Source organism: Nelumbo nucifera, chromosome 1, assembly GCF_055504915.1.
Source record: "Nelumbo nucifera cultivar China Antique chromosome 1, China Antique-T2T, whole genome shotgun sequence".
Lineage (NCBI taxonomy): Eukaryota > Viridiplantae > Streptophyta > Magnoliopsida > Proteales > Nelumbonaceae > Nelumbo > Nelumbo nucifera.
In genome coordinates, this window is record NC_142649.1 from 133600532 (window position 1) to 133615814 (window position 15283).

Below are 15283 nucleotides of genomic sequence, written 5' to 3' on the forward strand. Positions count from 1 at the left end.
CAATTGAACTAGATGGTCAAACCGTTCAACTCATGACCCAATCACCAAATCAATCCTCTATACAGTTCAAGTCTAACAATATTATATTTATCCCAACTGACCATAAAGGAAACCTTACCAAAATAGGAGAGAAGATGCCACATTTACTATTAGGGTTGTTCATAAGAAGGCCCAACCCGACCAATTCGACAAACCCAGACCGACCCAACCCGAGTCGACCGGGCTTTCATCAGCACGGGTCGGTTTCGGGTTGTGCAAATTTCTAAACCGATGATTCGGGTCGGTTTCGATTTTCACACAAGAAAACCGAAACCGACCCGAACCAAACCGACTTAGTTCAAACATGAAGTTCCAAAGCCCATTAGTCCACCTAGTTTTTGAATGGTTGCAAGAAACTTTGGATTAGTGAATAGTGATTAATGAACAACTTTTGTGATTAACTTTTCATTTAAATTTTATCATAAGAGATGGCTGAAATGAAGTTCAATTTATGACTGTTTTTAAAATTAGCAAAATTTTATCACAGGGATGAACTTAGAACCGAAACCAACCCAAACCGATCTAACCCAACTCAAACCGATCAGGTCAGTTTTGCTTAACACTGGGTCGGTTTCGATTTCTATATCAGGTAACCCGACCAGGTCGGGTCGGTTGGAAAAATCGACCCAACCCGTGAACAGCCCTATTTACTATTGTGCTCAAGTGAGATTAGCCTGTGTTTGATTTAATATAAAATAAGAGAAACAGAAAGTTGAGGGGCAAAGTGCTTTGGTCTTGTTGATATCTAATAGTTTTAGATTTATCAAAAATTTCCTTTATTTAATGTAAGTATCTAACCCCCGTCTCCACGTTGGCGGTCAAACGAAACCAACACTCTCTTCTTTAATTTATTTCATTGTTTATTATGAAAACTGGAACTGAGGAAAGAAGGGAAGAAGGAAGAGATGAAGATCAACGCTACCCATCACGCAATAACAGACCCTGATTAAATCACCCGCTAATGAATGTTACGTAGATCTTGAATTCATGAAATGCATCAGACGGTGGATTGATTCTCACACCCATTATTATCAAGGTCTTTGCTTTGGAAGTTTGGATTATAGTTATTGATGTGAGACTAAAAGAAAACAACTCAACAGCATTTTGCACAGCACATAGCACATGCATTCAAGGGGAGCCAAAATTGATCACAGATAGTTTTGCACGAAAGATGAAGATTGCATAGAACAAAGCACTATTTTTTCTTCATAAACAGAGAAGGAAATCAACAGAAATTTTCTAGCAAACGTGAGACACAAAGAACAGAGCCCAAATGAACAGAATGTCTGAAATCTATATATAGTAATCTCCATTATAATAAAAAAATGGGGAGAGATTATTTTTTAAGTAGAGAGAGAGAGAGAGAGAGAGAGATGGTTGAGCTAAGATCAGAGATAATGACCATTCCATAGCTAGTCAGACCTCGCGGGCTTTCATTTTCTTCTAAGTTGAAAATGACTATTATATTATAAACAGTACTTCCCCTTCATTGTCATGTACGCCCACCACCACCAGCTTAGAGGAAAAGAATAAGAAGGAACTACGAAGAAAGAAACAGAAGAGTCTTAGAACTTTCCCTTTAGAATACTGCATACCTCCAGTACTGTTTTATATATATAAGTTAAGAGAGTTGATCAGAGGAAGCTTTAGGGTCCCTGAGAATGGCTACGGAGCCAAACCAGCTGGTTATAAGACAGACTGCGAGTCATCATCAGTCGCCCAGGACGGGAAGCCCTGCTCCGTTCCTTTGTAAGACATACGATCTCCTCGAGGAAGAGGAAGAAGAAGAATTAGATCATGATAACTCCTGCTGTAATAAAAGAGTTGTGTCGTGGAACGGTGAGGGGAACAGCTTTGTTGTTTGGTCTCCTGAAGACTTCTCTCAGTTCATCTTGCCCAGATATTTCAAGCACAAAAACTTCTCCAGCTTCATTCGCCAGCTTAACACCTACGTAAGTAGCTAGACTTCATTCAAATTAAAACTCAAAAGCTCTACAGTTCTAATGACACCCTTAATTTGTTTTTCTCTCGATCGGTTTCAGTCATGCATGGCTAGCTACCTAATTAATTTGTTGAATGAATATGCTCATTATTCTTTTGGAATTGAAGGAACTGACTTTGATTAAACCCAACTGATCATTTTCATGGAATCCATATCTACACTGGATTGGGATCTTAATTAATCCAAAAGAAAATTAAAGTGGATTCATTCCCTAGTTTTATCTCTGATGTAGCAGAAACAGACCGCAGCTCTTACTGTTTCATGCAGACATATCAAACACCATATCTAGACCATCCACTTGCACTTTTCAGAAGAAATTAAATTAGCAGTCAGAACCCTGAAATCACTTTCCATGGGTTTCTCTTTTTCTAACCTAACGTTCTTTATACAGCATCAGAATTCTTAATTTTCTTCAATAACTTGTGCAAATCAAAAAGCAGGGTTTCAAGAAATCAGCCACAGACAGATGGGAATTCCACCACGACAAGTTCCAAAAGGGACGTAGGGACTTGCTTGTGGAGATCACTAGGAAAAAGTGCGAGCCCAGTGTCTTTCCAGCCTTCCTCGAAGCTTCTAAAAGGGATTATAAGGTCACTGCTGCATCAGTTGACGAAAACAAACATCTGCTGCTAGAGGAGAACAAGAACCTAAGGAAAGAGAACTCTGAATTGCTGATGCAGATTTCACATTTCAAAGCCCTAGAGACCAAGCTACTGGACTGCCTTTTTCAGCACACGGGTAGTCACAATAAAACTAGAGAGTTTGTTAGAAGCTAGAAAATGAAGAAAGCAGGAAGAGAGATGAGGGGATCGATTAACATGCACAGGGTCTGTGTTGTCTTTATAAACTCTAATCAGGCTAAACCCATGCATTAAGATATTATGTTTTGTAAAGCAACAAACGTAGTAAGAATAACTAGACCGCCATTGTAGAAAGCTGCATGGCTTAGGAAAAATAGATCTAAAGCATAATTTGAACGTTCTTGTGATGCAACCAATTGAACCACCATTTTCTCTTTTGGATGGTTGGGTAACATATTGCCAGATTTCCAGGAAAAAAAAAATAAGAAATTCCATACCCAGATGATTATTTAAACCATTTGACAATGTCATTTTTCAGTATAAAAGATCAAATTAAAAAGCAAAACTGAATAGAGATTATATGTTAGAGCATTACTTATTAGTATTTATTTGTTGATGGTTCAAAAGTTTTTATGGATCCACTGAAGACTAGTATTGAACTTTAATCATAAAGAAAAACAAAGATTCCATTAATCACTCCAGCACATGTTTCCAGGTAGGGCATGAAATGGAACAGGCTGGTCTGAAGTGGACCCTGATCCATACCCATATTCTGCTAGTTTGGGTCCTGACAAGATCCATACAAAAAGTACATACATATATATATGCGACAACTATGATGCAATCAAAACCTGGACAGGATGGATGGAAGGATGGGAACATATACCTCATACTCATAGGACCCGCTCATGATCCAAAATCCAAATACGCACAGGAGTCCATTTCCTCACCTGGATGTGGATATTGGATTTGGCTTCATGCCGTCCAGATCCGACTCATTTCATGCCCTAATTAATTCCAATGTCTCAATAATGTATACATACGCCCTTATAATTATTATTTTATACTAACTCTTATAATCCAAATTGGTTCGAGTTCAGATCATCTACAGTTCTACTTGTAATATTGGGCCAATACGCCATATATATATTAGTTCTGCATACGTGGGTTGTTCCACATAATGAGGCTGACATAGCAAATTATGATTGGCTCGGTTTGATCCGGGAACCATAATGAATTCAAAATGAATTGCTTCCTGTTTATAAGTAATATTTTCTAATATCTATTAACTAATATTTTTTTGGAAAAAAAAAACAACTTCGTATATTATCAGATATTAGAGTGTGCTTAATGTGTCTTGCTACCAAATATGGAGCTGAGGGCAATAAAATAATTTCCAATGTCCAATGCCGATGGGTCCTACCTTTTAAGAGAAAGAAGATGTTAAAGGCCCTGAGAGTTATCTCAAGGGCAAAGACTAGGACGGTTAAGTTAGCCAAGAGTTGTAAAGGGTCAAATGACCAAGACAGGAGATTTAGAGCTTAAGCTCCTCTGTGTGTTTACCTCAATGTGGGAGCCTTTTTTTATAGTTGGAGTTGCCTGAGAGGAATAGTTGGAAGTAGGTGGCAATGGTTGGCAGTGGTTGGTGACGGGTGGGTAGGATACGTCCGGCCGACGCCACATGTTAGGGTTTGCAGGATGGCCGAGATACGTTTGGCCAATGCCTCTTGTTAGGGTCTACAGGATGGTCGGGATGCGTCTGGCCATGTGCCAAGGCCTACAAGTCAATCGAATACCACTATATCACTTGCCCTCCACTCTCAAGACCATAGAGATCGAGGTTGTTTGGTGCATTGCATTGAGGCCTCAATTATGGCCAAAGATAGTATAGTGTACTTGCATGGAGGCGCCGGCCTTAGCTGTAGAGCTCTTCTTAGAGGGTTGTGTGGCAAGTACTCCTCTGCTTTCCCTTTACGTCAATAAAGAACCATTTCAGGCCGAGGGGTCATGACCGTGGCCCGTGTTGGTATAGGTTGTCTGCGTCCGTTGTCTGTTCCTTGTACGAGCATTGATGTCTCCCATCATATATCCGTACGTAGGATGGGCGTCGCATTTCCGTATGCAGGACGGGCGTTGCGTGTTTGTATGCAAGACGGGCATCGGGGTCGATTAAATGAGGTCATACACAAGATGGTGTGGGGGTCCAGTTCAGCATATCCGTGAGCTAGAGTCGATGGGTGAACCGACCCCGTCTCTTGGCATCGTTTCGTCTCCCGAGGTCGGTGCCACGTGGAGCTTGTCGGTTCGGGCTGTCAAGTCGGCAAGTCAACGGCCGTTGGATCAATTGGATTTGAATTGTACATTTTTCTTTAAATAGGGAGGCATGTTAAGCAACTCCTCACCATTTGTTCGAGACCTTCTACTTGGGAGCTATTAAGGACACCTCGGCTATCGACAACCAATTCCCTAAACTTTTTTTAACAAACATCTTCAAGTAAAGGATTTTTGTCCTCAACATATCGGCCTCGGATTCGGGTTGTGAGGAGTATAACCTTCCTGATTGGAGTACTCCTAGCAACGCTCCTAGTAGTGATGGGAGTGGCAGTAGTGACTCTAAGAGCTCCTCTCGGATGTCTAGTGCCCATGTGCAAAGGGAGAAAGTCGCGTCTCATGGGGTCGAGTGTGATCAGCAAAGTGCGGCCTCTACCAATAAGAGCACTAGTTCCATGCGGCCGAGGGCCAATGGCCTAGGGAGTATTCTTGGGCACCCTAATGTGGTGGGTGTGGAAGAGGTCGTGGAGCGAGCCGAGGCTGAGCACTGAGGTGTGATGTTAGGGCATTACCCCCGCTTTAGCTTGGATAGCACTCTTGGCAAGGAGCAAGTTAGTGCATTGGCCGAGAGGTACCACATTCCAGGGGACTATAGGGTTAGAGTCCCTATGTGGGTGATAGGTTGTGGCTTACTCCTGAAGGGGAGGTGTGTGTCCATGAGCATTACATTCAATTTGGGTTGCGGTTTCCCTTGCACCCCCTTATCCCTGAGATCTTGCCCCCTAATGCCATTTGGACGATAGTGGCCGTATTGATGATGTCTCGTCTCTAAGAGGTGACAGTGACACTGAATATATTTCGATGTTTGTTTGCACTGAGGAAGCACCCTAACGAGGAGGGCCTATTTTACTTTCAAGGCCAATGGGGAATGTGGACAACCCATTGTCTGTTCACAATTGGAAGAAGAAATTCCTCTTCGTGAGTTGCCCCAAGGGCTGGTCCTTTCGATCTGGTTGGAGGAGACAAGATACGTTGATCGAGAGGATAAAGCCATGCAACAACAATGAGGAGAAGGTCGTGATGACTCGGCTTCAACTGGGCAAGACGATTCACGTCGGACCCTTGGTGAAGGAGGAGGCCTTGGTGATGGCCAACCTTAGTCCTACCCCCCTCAGTATAGACGCTCCCGTTGTCTACCAGTTGTGGAGTTTCTTGAGTTTTGTTGGCATTCTTCTAATTCATTTGCTTCTCTTGTTCATAAAAACGGAGAGCGGTAGCAAGGAAAAATTGCTCATGGCAACGCCAAAGAAAACCGTCGGGAAGGAAACTACCGGGAGCACGCCTCGACGTTAGCCGAAGGAGGGGGCCACAAGACAACAATCGAGGCCAAGGTGGCTCGTAGAAAGACGTAGGCGTAGAAGCGCCTACCGAAATGGCCAGAGACCCTTAGGCAAAAAGGCTTTAGCTACATGAGCAGCGCCGACCCAAGGGGACCTCGGGTGGGTCACATCAGGCGGAGCCTTGGTCGTCTTATCTACGGGACAACGAGCTGTTCACCGCTCGTCGGATCTTCTAGCTAACATGGAGTGTTTGAGAGGGGGCTTCCTTGTCAGTCTTGGGTGTCGGCTGACAGTTAGCGGTCGGTATGGTCCTCCTCGGGAACTACCATTCCTAGACTCAATATTTGATGGGCTCGGTCTGGGACACGTTGTTGGACAAGGCCGTTGAGGTATGTGTATACTACTTCAAGTCTGTCGTGTCATTGAGGTCTTCATGGTATGTGACTAACATTTTTCCTTTCTTATGTGCAGATGGTCTCTTGCTCGATCGACCTCTATGACAAGGTCGAAGTGCTAATTCAACAACTTCGGCGGGCACAAGAGGAGATCAAGCGTCTGAAGCAACAAGGGACCGAGGTGCAACCCAGTCGAGAGGTGGCAGAGAGTCGGGTACGCAACGAGCACGAGCGTCACAAGAAAGTTGAGGTCAAGGAAACCAATAATAAAGAGCTTGTAAGGAATTGAAGTCCTCCTTGGCCTCAATAGTGAAGAAACTGGAGGAATCATCTATGAAGACAGTCAAAAAATACAAGGCCTCGGAGGAACATGAGACAGACCTGACATCCTTTGCATCTCAGGCTTACTTGGAGGGCTTCGAGGACTGTAAGGCCCAAGTGATGAAGGTCCTTCCGAGATTCGATGTCAGTCAGCTAGATCCTATTTGTTGTTGAAGCTCACCAAGTAGTAGATATACTGGGGACGGATGGCAGCCCAGCCATCGATGCCTCCCCCATAAGAGGCCTTTCTTTAAAGACACTTGATTTTCTTGCCAAAGATGTTCTTCTTTAGTTCTTTTATTTTCTTCTTTTTGCTTTGTGCTTGGGGCCAATGCCTCCCCCCCAAAGAGGCATCTTTGTAAAGAAACTTGCCATAGTAATCCTTTACCTCTAAAGTGTCTTTTACTTAGTCTTTTTGTGAGGACGTTCTGTATTAGAGTCCTTTAGGCTGATGCTAACACCACTAGTCGTTCTTTACTTATTCTTGGAGCTCTTTGCCTTAGTAAAAAAGAAGGAAGTTGATTATGGTCAAGGCTAACATCATGCTCAGCGCATCATTGCATAGGGGATCTGTGCCTGAGGTCACAAGTGGTTGTCTTAGTGGAGAATCGCCATTTACTTAGTGTATTGTTTGTTGTGTGTTTTTATTAAGTCATTGGCCGGCATCAACTTGTTGTCCTCCAAAGGCTCGCTTCTTTAAGGGTCTTTGAGGCCGAGGCTAGGTCGTGACCAAACTTATCAATAGTAGTCAATGTCTCAGAAGTTCTTGCCTTTGTCACAAAAAGTTAAAAGGCATCTAGGCATGTAACTCACAAGGTGTCGTGTGTGTTAGGGCCGAGGTCTGGTCTGAGCATATAACCTTAAAGAAGGTTGTATGTTGTGGTCGGTCAGCCAAGGGGTCTTGGCCACTAGAGGGAACGAGAACGTTTACACAAAAGAAGATCCAAGGTGAGAGGAACTTTGCACTTTTCATTCGGAGATTCTCAGAGTTCCAAATGCGAGGCACCGATCTTTTCACTCATGTGTTATAGCCAAAAGGTGTCGAGTCCTATTGCTTGCTTGATCCATAGGGCCCTTCCTAGTTTGCGCTAAGCTTTCTGATGCCGGGCTCAGGGACCATGACTTTTTTGAAGACGAGGTCGCCTTCCTTGAAGTGATGCTCTCTGACTCAGGAGTTGTAATATCTTGCGACTCTTTGTTGGTATGCCGTGACCCTAATTTGGGCTTGTTCTTGGACACCTTCTAGTAGGTCAAGGTTGTTCCTTAACTCATCATTGTTCTCAACTTCTTGGTGAGCCTTGGTTTGGAGTATCGGTTGGCCGATCTCTACTAAGATGATAGCCTTTGTCCCATATGTCAGGTTGAAGGGGGATTGACTTATGGCAGTCCGAGGTGTCATTCAATATGCCCAAAGGATATAGTACAGTTCATCCGCCCAAAGCCCTTTGGCTCTGTCTAATCTTGCCTTCAATCCGTCTAGGATTGTTCTGTTGGTAACCTCGGCCTGATGGTTCGTCCCTGAGGTCGAGTCCCTCCAAGGGTAGGGCTTCCCTATTTGTGCCTCTAGCGCTACCACGTAGCACTATCTGATAGCTTGCCAGTTCCCCCTAACCTCTCCTACACCATGCTCCATGGGGAACTTCATGGCAAGGTGGTAAGATGAGTTGACCGCCTTGAACACGTGAAGAGTTGGCCTCCCTATGATGGCATTGTAGAGCGAGCCTATCTTCACGACCAAGAACTCAGTCATTCGAGTGATGTGAAGAGGTTCAGTCCCTATGGTGACCGATAGGGTTATTTTTCCTTCAGGCTAACAACTGCCCTAGAGAAGCCGGTGAGTGGCATGTCGATGGGTTGTAGTCGGTCTGGTGTCAACTACATCATCTCAAACGTCTCATAGAATAGGATGTCGACTGAGGAGCCGTTGTCTATGAGGATCCTCTTCACCATGAAGTTGGCAATGGACATTAACACCACAAACGCGACGTCATGAAGCACGAATACCCCTCGTAGGTCATCATTTGAGAAGGAAATGAGGTCCTCTGACCTTAGCTTTTTTGTTGCTTGGCCCCAAATGTTGTATTGTCAAGCGTATGCCTTCTAAGACGAGGCGAATGCTCCCCCCGAGGTCGAGCCTCTGGATATGACTTCAACGACTTCAGCTAGGGGGTAATGATTGCAAGGCTCGGCCTATGGCTGTTGGGAGGACGACACCGAACATCGCCTTCAACAAAATCCTTTAAGTGCTCGCGGCAAATGAGGGACTCGATCTTGTTCTTGAGCTCATTGTAGTCCTCAGTGTCATGGTCGGTGCCATGGTGGTACTTGTAGTACTTCTTCAGGTTCCCCCTTCTCGGGTTCCTCTTCAATTTGGCCGACCACTTCATTAATTCCTCATTCCCTACTTGCTTTAGTATGTGCGATCAGGAGTTTAGTGGTGTGTACTTATTGAAGGGGTCGGTGGCTTCTTCTCTCCACCTTTGTTTATGGGACCATTGTTGTAGCCGTCTTTTTTGTTCCTCTTCTTGTCATTGGGCCCTCGGCTTCTGGTTCTTGGAGGCACTTATTGGTTTCAGCCTCTTTGACAGCGATATACTTTTGAACTTTCTTCAAGAACTCAACTTTGGTCATGGACGAAATCTTGGAGATGAACTAGTTGAGGGGTCCAGGCCAAAGGCCACTAATGGCCACGTGCATAGAGACTAAGGAGTCTAGGTCCTTAACCTCAAGTTCTTCCTAGTTAAACCTCTTCATATATGCCCAAAGGCTCCCCCTGCGCTTTTAGTTAACGAACATTAGGGAGATGACTGTTTTCTGGCACCGTCAGCTACTCATGAAGTGTCGCAGGAAGAGGTCTGTGAACTGTTCCCAAGAGCTAATGGAGTGTGGAGGCAGTGTGGAGAACCATCAATGTGCTGCTCCCTTGAATGTGGCTTGGAAGGCCCAACACATGAGGGCACCGAAGTACACGTATAGGAGCATGAGGGCTCGAAAGCTTTCGAGGTGGTCTTCGGGGTATGTTCTCCCACTGTAGGTTTCCATGTCGGGGCCTTGAAATTTGGTGGGAGGGACTTGAAGATAATGGCATCTATGAACGCCTCCATTTGGCTGGATGAGGTAGGGCAACTAGTGAAGGCATCACCTCAGCCCTCCTTTACCTGCCAAAGCTGGTCCTAAAGGGTGCCAATTTGTGCTTGAATGTCTCCAAGATGCTAGTCGATGTAGGGCATCATTGCTGTAGAACGATCCTGGTTCTCTTGTACGCAGGATGCCAGCATGTCCAGAGCCTTGTGAGTGTGGTGATCATTGAGGGGGTCACGGAGGTTGGAAATTGGCGAGGAAGAGGCGTGGCATCGGCCTTCCACCCTTGGAGGGGGGCTATGGTGGCCTGAGCGCCCTCTATCGTCCTGGTTGGTCGCAACACAATGGTGTTGATAGTCATGATTCTTGCGATCAGCTTGGGATCCCATGGGGTCGCCCACTTAGTTGGGAAGTTGAGGGGTCTTGGAATGGGGCTTGATAGCCCATCAGTTGCTACTATCAGAATCTGAGGGGTCGGCCCCTTCCAAGCCCTCCAAGCATTGGCTTAGTGGGGTATGGGCGGATCGCCCTTCACGTTGTCCGTAGCTTCTAGTGGGGCGGCTACCCTGTGGGTGGCTTCTTGATGGATGCCCTATGTTGTCTAATTGTTGGGCCATGTTGTCTAGCCTGCTTAGGACCAACTCGAACTAGTCAATTGTGACTAAGTTTCGAACGTCAAGGATGGGGTCTTGCTTGTTAGCCAATTTAAGGACGCTAGTTGATTAAATTAGATTAGTTTTTTCTTAATGGAACTAATTATTGCTGCCAAATATGGAGTCAGCGACAACAATGTAATTTCCAACATTTGAGGCCAACTGGTCCAACTTGCTGAGAGAAAGAAGATGTTAGAGGCCCCATAAGTTATCACAAGGGCGAAGACTCCGACAATCAAGTTCCAGTGTGTGTTTACCTCAATGTGGGAGCCCCTTTTTATAGTTGAAGTTGCCTCAGAGGAGTAGTTGGGAGTAAGTGGCGGTGGTTGAAAATGGTTGGTGATGGGTGGCTAGGATACGTCTGACTGACGCCGCATGTCAGGGTTTGCAAAATGGCTGAGATGTATCCAATTGACGCCACATGTCAAGATCTACAAGCTGGCCGAACAAATTTGTACCCTTCATTCCTTAATTTGGTTTTAGTGACCCCAAAATACTAACATCAATTGTTTTTTATTATTTATTTGGCAATTTGTAAACATTATTATTTTTAAATAACTCAAACCCATTTTTTCTCTTAATTATGGTGATATTTGGTGTCGTAGATGCTTCTACTCAAGGCACTGTCATATCAGCACGACTTAGGCATTTTGAGTTTACACATGATCAATTTCCCATTTGATTGAGATTGTATTGAGTTAAAAAAATCATAAAGCATAAACATAAACCTGGGGTGTTGGGGAAGTTCCAAATTGATGATTCCTCCGTCAGATGCAAATAGTTCAATGACTTTGGTTGCAATGTAAAAGCAGTGCAAATGATTTGAGTGTAAATTCTGACTTATTTTTGTTTCAAATTTTAGTTTATTTTGTTTGATTGCATTATAAATGGGGTAAATTAAGACATGAAGTAGAATAATGCAAAATCCAAAATAAAATTAAATGAGAATTTGCATTTTTTTCATTTGCACTCCCATGCATTTGCACTAGTGCAAATAAAATTGCACTGCAACCAAACACGACCTAATGTTAAATTTGGAAGGAGTACAAATACAAATATGTAGAGTACAAAACCTTATATTTTGTATTATTTTCTATATATTTGCACCAGTATATATTTATATTTGTACTTTTTCCAAATTGAACCTTCAAAAGAATACAAATACAAATATGTAGAATGTAAAACCTTGTATTTTCTATGTATTTGTACTCTAAGTCTCAGTTAGTAATATCTCATTGAAGGCTGGACACAATTGACTTGGACAGTGGAGATTAGACCTACTTGGAGAGGGTAGACTTCAGCTAGCTAATTGGGCGGCATGGAAACATCTGGGTGGCTCACCTTTGTAGTAAAACTAAGTTTGGCCATTTCATTTACCAAATAAAGAAAGTTTGGCCGTTTCACTGTTCTTTTAATCACTGTATAATTACTTCCTCATTTAGAATGTCAAAGGCCCAAAGTTCACACTATCCCCAAACTCAAATCAACTATTTGCAACCTTTGGAGCTGGAAGCCTGAAAGAAATTTGATTAATGGATTAATGTTAATTTAATTTACCAATTGTATTCAATAATTCAATGGATAAAATTTGATGTGGATCTGAACATTAAGGAACCAAATTTGAGATCTAAGTATATCATTTCAATCGAATCCATTTGCAGACCTAGACCCAATTTTCTAGAATGAACCATACTACCAATCCAGCACGTCTTAGGGCCCATTTGTTTCATTGCCAAGTTTTGTCATGCTTGCCATTTCTTGCTGGAAGCAGAATTTGATTCTAACCAGAATTGGGAGCAAAATGACACGACTTCCAATTCTCCCTAGCTCTTACTGCAGAGGAGAATTTGGTTTAATGGTACGTAAGTGCTTTGACCATAGAGATGGCAATTTGACTCGTTCACAAGGGGCTCTGCCTCAATCCGCCCCCACCCTGGTCGGGGTTCAGAGAAACCCGAAACTCTAAGGCAATGTTTGGTTTAAAGGAAAAAGTAAGGAAAGGAAAGAAAAGGTAGAAAAACCTTTACAAATCTTGTATAGATTTTCCTTCCTTTCCCTACATTTTCCTTCAAATCAAACATAACCTAGCGATTGGGGGTGATATTTGTCCACCCCACCCTGAATCATTTGATATTATATATATATATATATATATATATAAAAAAAACTGTTAATACATATTATATTATTATATATTATATTAAAAAGGTTTAAGCTTTAAAATAATAAAAAATAAATTTATAAATATACAAATACAAATGACGAGAATAGGACGGGGCAAATTTGGGGATCCCCATTCCCATGTATGGGGGTTATGATTTCTAACTCGAGGTTCGGGGCAGGCAAAACCCAGCCCCGCCCCGCCCGTTGCCATTCCTATTTGACCATCCATAAAAATAAATAAATAAAACACGTTTGCCAGATGCACTCACGCTCTGTTTTTAGAAGCAGAAATATGCAGTAGACGATGCTTAAGTCAATATATTTTCATCAACCAACAACAACATGACGAGCTGCATGTGACTGTGAGCAGCAACCGCCTTGACAAAAAAAGTTTGTAATTAGTCTAAAAACCAAATCAGTCAATTTACGGCATGCCTGGGCCATGTCGCCATGAATCAATGGGAGCTACGACATCATTTTGGCTTTCTTTTCTCAACTTTTGTCCCTTCCGAAGGTAGCAGCCCACATGGTTAATGCATTCTGAAAAAAAAAAAAAGGTGGTAGACCAGAAATTGAACCATTGCGAGTTTTCTTATGGACATGGATCACCCAAGATCTTCTTCATCTCAGTGACTCAGACAAAGCCCATAGCCCTCTTTCAAAGCAACTCTATCATTCTGTTTTCTGTGCACCCTGCTAGATAGCAATCTTAATTCTTACTCAGCTAATGTTGTGTAGCTGAGACATATTTAAGTTCCCCCTTATTGCCCATTTAACCCCATGCAAGCTAGAATACCATCTAATGAATTGGACCTTTAGTTCCTTCTCATACCTTGATTTCAAGTAATGTATTCCATGGTGGATCTTGACTGGTCTACATTTCCTTCAAAAGGTAGTCTACCAGAGTTGCATTATTTTGAAGAAAAACAAGATTCATGGTTGATAAGAGACCATGACCAGTCAGTCTCTGTACTTCGTCAGAGTTCTCGGCCCTTTCAGGACTATTTACACTACTATTATGTAAAACGATTGAATCATGACGTGAAAAGGGAGAAGTTAACAGATTTTGCCCAAATGATCATCGAAAAAAAAAAAAAAAAACTTCTCTAGCTTCATTTACCAGTTCATGTACTCATGTAGGCACAGTGCAATTTCTAGCAAACAAATGGCATACTGTTATTCTTCTATCAGTTCCTTACGGTTAATAAAGAATCAATCCATACAAGCGTAAACCACTTCTTGAAATCCCACCTTTCTGCATAAACGTAGAATCCAAGTTCTGAATCTCTCTCAACACCAAACACAGGAATCTAGCAGATAGCTCCCCGCCAGGTATTGACACTACACGAACAGAATTATTAGAACCAAACATCTCAATAAGGTACATTTGACATCACTAATTCACTATTGCTCAGTGTCGTCGGACTCAGACTGGACTAGACAGTTGAGCCAGGTAATTGGCAAAATGACGCCCCAGTAAGATTTAAATCCTAAAGGAATCTGAGTATGTAGCTGAGGTGTACCATGATTGGCCTAATATTACAACTTACGTGAAGAATTGTGGAGGATTAACTCGAGCTTCAGAAACTGTCGCATGAAACCTGGACCAAGCCTCCTAAGGACAGCCTCAAATTAAAATACATCTAACAGCCGGGCCATCGACCGAGGAGAGGCAACTTTCATATGTTTATCCATAAATTTTCCTTTACTGCGACCTTACTACCATGGTTGATTTGTGCCAATATGAAGAAGGCTTTCAATAAATTCACCTCAGGCTAATGGAAACTGGTGCAAGAGAAAGTTCAGAAAAGTGTGTAAGCATCTGCTCATTGTAAGCCAAGTTTCTTTCCCAATTTTCCTGACCTCCTCGGAAGAAAACGTGACTGCTGACGGCAAATAAACAAGCGTCTGCAACTAGATAGTGGAGAACAAGAGCTCTAGCAAAGAAAACTAAGATCTGCTATTACGGAATCGCGGATAGCATCATTCAAAGTCCTTGAGAGCAAGATATCAGCATGCCAATTCTGGTACATCAGTAGCAACAGTTGCAGGAATTTGGTTAGAAAACTATGAAAAGGGAAACGTAACGCATCTTCTTCCCATATGTAAGACCAGTCCATTGGTAAAAGAGAAATTCTTATCCTGCTCACGTTGCAGGGAACAGGGATGGCAAAGAGACGGGTTCAGGGAGAGTTTTGTAAATTCAAGACCTTACTTACGTCCCTAAACCTCACAACCTGTACCTTCCCCAATACCCATATCTTGCTGGATTTTAAAATCCAAACCCTTCCACATTTGAGAGTGGGGCAAGGTGCCAAGGTTGGATTGGCAAGTTTGGTCCAAAACCCACATCTAATTTTCTATTATATATAAGCAAAAACCAAGTAAAATATATAAACAAACACCAAAAATTCCAATTATTTGATTTAAACATGTA

At 42.8% G+C, this 15283-nt stretch overlaps 1 protein-coding gene across 1 annotated transcript; it reads left to right on the plus strand.

The window, feature by feature from the left end:
* Positions 1–1555: 1555 nt before the first annotated feature.
* On the plus strand, positions 1556–3121 carry LOC104586465 (heat stress transcription factor A-2e-like). Its single transcript, XM_010243715.2, has 2 exons — positions 1556–1991; positions 2482–3121. The coding sequence occupies exons 1-2, from the start codon at positions 1701–1703 to the stop codon at positions 2815–2817; spliced, it is 627 nt and encodes a 208-aa protein (XP_010242017.1). The 5' UTR covers positions 1556–1700; the 3' UTR covers positions 2818–3121.
* Positions 3122–15283: the final 12162 nt, after the last annotated feature.